The 7,500-nt window shown below is 46.4% G+C and overlaps 1 protein-coding gene across 1 annotated transcript in view; it reads right to left on the minus strand.

Annotated features, from left to right (window-relative positions):
* The window catches only part of LOC112076701 (CLIP-associating protein 2-like), a 22,469-nt gene that overhangs the window by 12,387 nt on the left and 2,582 nt on the right, over window positions 1-7,500 (minus strand). The window contains exons 7-8 of the mRNA XM_070441422.1: window positions 6,495-6,535; window positions 6,093-6,242 (exon numbers count right to left, since the gene is read on the minus strand). Coding sequence (XP_070297523.1) covers window positions 6,093-6,242; window positions 6,495-6,535 — 191 coding nt within the window. The remainder of the gene's footprint in view (window positions 1-6,092; window positions 6,243-6,494; window positions 6,536-7,500) is intronic.

The raw sequence follows: 7,500 nt of genomic DNA on the forward strand, positions 1-7,500 counted from the left end.
AAAGAGGAAGAGAGGTTAATGATCTGAACTTTACTTAAAACAACATTAAATCAGAACTTTGGGATTGCTTCCTTATTCAAACGCTCTAGTATCCAGATAAGAGATGGAATTTGTCATTATTTTCAGGAAAACAAGATTGGTGTCGTACGTCACTAACTTCAGCAGGAGAGGTATTGTGAATTAAACATTTAATTTTTGAATTACATTTTTTTTTTTGTTTTTTTTTGTTGGCAGAAATGCTTCTGGAACATGTGAACGTTCATGTGCCTAACACAAACTTGTGTAAATATGAATTTGTAAAGTCTGCTCTGGATAAGAGCGTCTGCTAAATGACTTAAATGTAAATGTATAGACCGTAAACCGTAGAGTATAGAGAAAGTAAACCGTAGATAGACTGTAAAGCGTAGTATAGACCGTAAAAACCGTAAGTATAGACCTGTAAAACCGTAGTATAGAACCGGTAAGTGATAGACGTAAACCGGTAGTATAGACGTAGTATAGACCGTAAACGCGCAGTATGACTGTAGACGCAGAAATAGACCGAAACCGCAGTAAGACCGTAACCGTAGTAGAAAACCGTAGTAGTGACCGTAAACCGCAGTATAGACCGTAGACCGTAGTAAGGACCGGTAAACCGAGTATAGACCGTAAAACCAGCATATAGGACCGTAGAGACCGAGTAGTAAACCTGTAGATAGACCGTAAACCGTAGATAGACCGTACACCGCAGTATAGACCGGTAGAATCGTATATAGACCGTAAAACCGTAGTATAGACCGTAAGACCGTAGATATGAACCGTAAACCGCAGTATAGAAACGCGTAAACCGTAGTAATAACCGTAAACCGTAGTATAGACCGGTAGTATAGACCGTAAACCGTAGTATAGACCGAACGTCAGTAGAGGACCGGTAAGAACCGCAGTATAGGACCGTAAACCGCAGTATAGACCGTAAGACCGTAGTATAAGGACGCAGTAATAGAAACGTAAACCGTAGTATAGAGCGTAAACCGTAGTATAGGACCGTAGATCCGTAGTATAGAGCGGTAAACCGTAGTATAGACCGTAAACCGTAAGTATAGACTGTAAATCCGTAGTATAGACCGATAAACCGCAGTAATAGACCGTAAACCGCAGTATAGACTGAGAAACCGTAGTTAATAGACGCGTAAACCGCAGTATAGACGTAAACCGTAGTAATAGAACCGTAAACCGAGTATAGACCGTAACCGAAGTATAGACCCGTAAACCGTATATAGACCAGTAAACCGCAGTAAATCCAGTATAGACCGTAAACCGTAGTAAATACCATAAACCGCAGTATAAACCGTAAACCGTAGTATAGACCGTAGTGATATGACCGTAGTATAGACTCGTAACGGTAAGAGCATTGCGGCACCGCTAGGTATAGACCGGTAACCGGTAGTATAGACCAGTAGAACCGTAGTATACGACCGTAAAACCGTAAGTATAGACCGTAGCCGTAAGTAAATGCGACGTAAACCGTAAGTATAACGTGAGATCGCGTAGTTATAGACCGAAACCGTACGAAGACCGTAAACCGTATAAAGAAACGCGTAAACCGTAGTATAGCACCGTAAACCGGTAGTATAGACCGTAAACCGTAGTATATGACCGTAAACCGAGTATAGACCGTAAACGCGAATAGACCGCAAACCGCAGTAATGACCGTAGAACCGAGTATATCCATAAACCGCAGTATAAACCGTAACCGAAAATACGCGTAGTAGTAGACCGTAAACCGTAGTATAGACCTGTAAGACCGACCGTATACGACCGTAACCGTAAGTATAGACCGTAAAAGCCGCAGACTAGAACCGCTAAACCGCAGTATGAAGGAAACCGTAGTAGACCGAGTATAGTACCATGAAGAACCCGCAGTATAAAGTAAACCGAGTAGTAGTAGTAGACCGTCAAACGTATGTAATAGACCGTAAACCGTCTGAGTATAGACGCGTAAACCGTGCGGCAGTATAGACCGTAAACCTGCAGTATAGACCGTAAACCGCAGTATAGACTCGTAAACGCCAGTAAAGACCGTCAAACGCTTAGTACAGAAACCGTAGTATAGACCGTAAACCGTAGTATAGACCGTAGTATATCGACCGTAGTAGAACCGTAGTATAGCACCGCGTAACGTAGATATGACGCGTAACCGTAAGTAGATGACCTTGAAACCGAGTTGACGTCGCGTAAACGTAGGAAAGGTACCGTTAGAAACCGCGTAACCGTAGTATACGAACCGTCAAACCGTGTATAGACCGCTATAACCGTACGTTATAAGACCGTAAGTAATAGACCGAAAGCCGTAATATAGGACCGCAAACCTGGCAGTATAGACGAAACCGTCAGGTAATAGAACGCCAGTATAAACCGGTAAGTAAGTGAAGACGTACCGTAGTATAAGCCGTAGACGTAGTATAGACCGAAACCGTAGTAATTCGACGTCCGTAAACCGCGTATATAGACCGTAACGAATATCGCCGACAGTATGACCGAAACCGCAAGTATATGACCCGTAAACCGTAGTATATAAACCGATATAAACCGTACGTATAGACCGTAACCGTATATGAGACCGTAAGACCGCTGTATAGACCGTAAATCCGCAGTATAGACCGTTACGAGTATAACTAACGCGTCATAGACCGTAAGCAGTATATGACCGTAAGTAAGACCGTAAGTAAATAGACGAGTAGAAACCGTATATAGACGAAACCGTATCAAGACCGTAGTAACGTAAACCCGAACGACGTCGTAGAATGACCGTAACGTATATAGACCGTAAACCGTAGTAAGCCGTACCGAAGCCAGTAACCGTATAGACGAACGCTAAACTAAATAACCGTGAGACGTACACCGTAGACAGCTAAACCGTAGTATAGACCGTATAATAGACCGTAACGTAGTATAGAGAAGACCGTAAACCGTGTAGCGAAGTATTGACCTGACCGATAACCGTACGCAGTATATGACCGTAAACCGATAGCCGTAAGGCGTTAGACCCATAAACCGCTAGTATATACCGTAAACCGTAGTATACCGACCTGTAAAACCGTAGTATAGACCGGTAAAAGCCGGTAGTTAAAGACGTAAAAAACCTCGTTAGAAAACCGTAGTATAGACCGTAAACCGAGTATAGACTAGATGCCGTAACTAGAAGACGTAACTCGAGTATAGACCGCAACTGAGAAAACGAACCCGCAAGTATTGACCGTTGAAACCGTAGTAGTAGACCATAACCGCTAAACCGACCGTAGTATAGGACCGTAAACCGTAGTTAAGACCGTAAACCGCAGTATACGACCGTAAACCGCAGTATAGACCGTAAACCGCTAGTAACGACCGGTAAACCGCAGTATATAGACCAGTAGACCGCAGTATACGACCGTCGAAACCGCCTAAGTATGACCGCAAACCGTAGTAATAGCGTAGCCGCATAATACCGTAGCCGAGTATGACGAACCGTAGTAGGACGCCGTATAACACGTAGTATAGACGCGTAGTTATAGGAGGCGTAAGACCGGAGTATATGACCGTAACCGTAGAAGTATGTAGACCTGTAAAACCGTAGTAATAACCGGTAAACCGTTGTATAAGACCGTAAACCGTAGTATAGACCGTAAAACCGTAAGTAATAAGACCGCAGTATACGACCGTAAACTGTAGTAATACGACCGTAGTAAGGACCGGGTAAACGGAGTATATGACCGTAAACCGTAGTATACGACAGCGTAAGAGTAGACCTGTAAACCGTTAGTATAGACCGTATAGACCGTAAACCGTAGATAGACGCGTAAACCGTAGTATAGACCAGGTAACGGTCGAGATTATGACCAGTAAACCGCAGTATAGAACCGAAACCGCAGTATAGACGTAACCGCAGTATAAAGACCGGAAACCGTGTATATGACCTGAAACCGTAGTATGACGTTAAACCGTAGTGGATAGAGACCGTAAACCGTAGTATATTGACCGTAAACCGCGTTATAGAACCGAGTATAGACCGTAAACCGTTAAGTATAGACGCGTAGTATAACCGTAAACCGAGTTATAGACCGGTAAACGTAAGTAATAGAGCCGTATATACCGTAGTATAAGACCGTAAACACCCAGTAATAGACCGTAAACCGTAGTATGATGCCGTAAATCCGTACGTATAAGAGCCGTAAACCGTAGTATAGACGTAAAGCCGTAAGTAATAAGACGCGTAAACCGCAGTACTAGACCGTCAAGCCGTAGTATAGACCGTAAACCCGTAGTAAGACAGTAGACCGCAGTATAGACCAGTAAACGCGTAGTTAAACCGTAAACTCGTGAGTAATAGACCGTGGAGACTCGCGTAAGACCAGTAACGCGCAGTATAGACCGGGTAAACCGTAGTAAGACCGTAGTATTGACCGTAAGTAAGACCTTTAGGTTGTTTAGTAGCACAAGCGCACTGGGATAAGGCTTAAGAGGTGGTAACCATGCTAAATGGGTTGTAGAACAAGAGGCCACTCTCTAGGAAGTGGAACCAAAATGCTTTAACAAAAAGGCCATTTGCATCAAAAGTGTGGTACAAGTTGAGTCTTGAAAAGTCAGAAATGTATTTCCGCCAATGTGTTAAACTCAAATTCAGTGTATGAAGATACCATTTTGAGCTCGCTTTCATCTACAAGTAAAATATATATTAAAAAATTGTGTGGTACAGGAAAAGACCGGAAAGCTGAATAAATGAGATAATGTGAGAGTACAGAGGAATCAGCACGAGAGCACGCATCGGTTAGAGATGGCTGGGGTGTACATGAGTTAGGAACTCTTGTTCCCTTCCAGGCCACTCACCCAGAATAACAGGGAAGGAGGAAGGGAGGAATTAAAAACTATGAAGAAAAAAAGCGTTTCTGAAGTTTTTGAGGGGGGATGAAGAGGAGGTTGATCTTTACCATCTGTTTTACGGTCTGGAGGCATCATCTTTAGTGTGCAGAGAGACAGAGAGAGAGGAGAGAGGAGATGCAGAGAGAGAGGAGAGATGGGAAGAGAGAGAGAAGAGAGAGAAGAGAGATGCAGAGAAGGAGAAGAGAGAGGAGCAGAGATGCGCGAAGAGAGAGAGAGAGAGAGAGAGAGAAGATGCAGAGAAGAGAGAGAGATGCCAGAGAGAGAGAGAGAGATGCAAAGAAGAAGAGAGAGAGATGCAGAGAGAGAGAGCAGAAGAGAGATGCAGAGAGTAGAAAGAGAGAGAGGAGAGAGAGAAGAGAGAGAGAGAGGGGAGAGAGAGAAGAGAGAGACAGACGAGAGAGAGAGAAGAGGAAGGGAGAGAGATGCGAAGAGCAGAGATGAGAGATGAGAGAGAGAGAGAGTAGAGAGAAAGGAGAGAGAGAGAGAGAGCAGTAGGATGCAGTAGAGAAGAGAGGGAAGAGAGAGATGAGAAGATGAGAGAGATGGAGAGGAGAAGAGAGAGAGAGAGAGAGCGAGAAGATTGCAGAGCAGAGAGAGAGAGACTGGCAGAAGAGAGACGAGAGAGGGAGGATGCAGAGAGAGAGAAGAAGAGAGAGGATGGGCAGAGAGAGAGATGCAGAGAGAGAGAGAGAGCACCGAGAAGAGAGTACTAGGAGAATGCGAATGCAGAGGAAGATGATATGATGACAGAGAGAGAGAGAGAGAGTGAAAAGAGATGCAGAGAGGAAAAGAAGAGATGCAGAGAGAAAAAGAGGTATAGTGTATATGTTAGTAACAGAACAAAGTCCAAATAGTGAATCATGCGGAACTACTAACGTGCCTAACAAATACACACTGACAGAACATATCTACACAAACACAGGCAGGCAGCACACAGAGCCACGCTCAGACAAACACGGGAGACGAGAGAGGCAGGAAGTGTATTCAGAGAGATGTTCAGCCCAGGTCCTGAAGGCACTAGGAAATCATTTTAACATACAGCACCATACCTGTCTGTGTGTGTGTGTGTGTGCGCGCGCCTGGGTGATTGATTATTTGATAGACTATATCAGTCAGCTGTCTGTCACTCAGACTCATGTCTAAACTGCCTGTCTGATTGGTTGGCTGTCTGGTTTGATTGACAGCTTCCTTACCCAATGAGGAGTAGGAGCCGGGGGTCAGTCTCACTGGCCCCACCTGCCCGATGTGCCGCTGCTTAGCAACCGTTGCCGCATTAACATCTACATCGCTACGGGAACGCTGTAGGGAGCCCGGCGATGCCCCGCCCTTATGACCCGCCGGGACTGGGAGGGGAAGGGAGGACATATATATATATATATATATATACACACAGACACATGCACAGAACTCATCACCACGTACTATACAATCACTTGCTGGCACATAACAGTGGATTCCAGAAAGTATGTGGGAAAATGAAGGGGTCTGGATACTTTCTGAATGTACTGTATATAATAAAACACAAACAAATAACGTACACGCCACAAAAACATGTCATCAATACCGGAGAGGTAGTGTGTGTGTGTGTGTCTCACCTCTTCCAGGAGCAGCTGACCATTTAGATGACAGAGGACGACTGGGAAAGAGAGGAGAGCAGAGCGAGGAGAGAGAGCAGAGCGAGGAGAGAGAGCAGGGCGAAAAGAGAGAACAGAGCGAAAAGAGAGAGCAGAGCGAGGAGAGAGAGCAGAGCGAGGAGAGAGAGCAGAGCGAAGAGAGAGAGCAGAGCGAAAGAGAAGAGCAGAGCGAAGAGGAGAGAGCAGAGCGAGGAGAGAGAGCAGAGGGAAAGAAGGAGAGCAGAGCGGAGAGAGACGAGCGAGCGGAAGAGAAGCAGCAGAGCGAGGAGAAAGAGAGCAGAGCGAGGAGAGAGAGCAGAGCGAGGAAGCCAGAGCAGAGCGAAGAGAAGAGAGCGCGAGTGAGAGAGAGACGGCAGAGCGAAGCGAGAAGACGGAAGCAGAGCGAGCGAGAGCAGAGCCGAGCGAGAGAGAGCAGAGCGCGGAGAGAGAGCAGAGCGAGGAGACAGAGCAGAGCGAGGAGAAGAGCCGAGCGAAAGAAGAGAGACGAGCGAAGAGAAGAGCAGAGCGAGAGAGAGCAGAGCAGAGGCGAGAGAGAGCGAGCGAGAGCGAGCAGAGCGAGGAGGAAGAGCAGAGCAGAGGAGAGAGAGCCAGAAGAGCAGAGGAGAGAGAGCCATGAGCGAGGCAGAGAGAGCAGAGCGAGAGAGAGAGAGAGAGCGAGGAGAGAGAGCAGCAGCGACGAGGAGAGCAGAGGAAGAGGGAGAGCCAGACGAGGAGAGCAAGAGGCAGAGCGAGGAGAGCAGCGCAGAGGAGAGAGAGGAGCAGAGAGCGGGAGAGAGAGAGCGAGGAGGGAGAGCAGAGCGAGGAGGAGAGAGCAGAGCGAGGCGGAGGAGCAGAGCGAGAGGGAGAGCAGAGCGAAGAAGAGAGCAGAGCGAAGAGAGAGAGCAGAGCGAGGAAGAGAAGCAGCGAAGAGGGAAGCAGAGCGAAGAGGGAGAGCAGAGCGCAAGAGGAGAGAACAGAGCGAAGAGAG

The sequence above is a fragment of the Salvelinus sp. IW2-2015 genome, unplaced genomic scaffold (assembly GCF_002910315.2).
Source record: "Salvelinus sp. IW2-2015 unplaced genomic scaffold, ASM291031v2 Un_scaffold3938, whole genome shotgun sequence".
NCBI lineage: Eukaryota > Metazoa > Chordata > Actinopteri > Salmoniformes > Salmonidae > Salvelinus > Salvelinus sp. IW2-2015.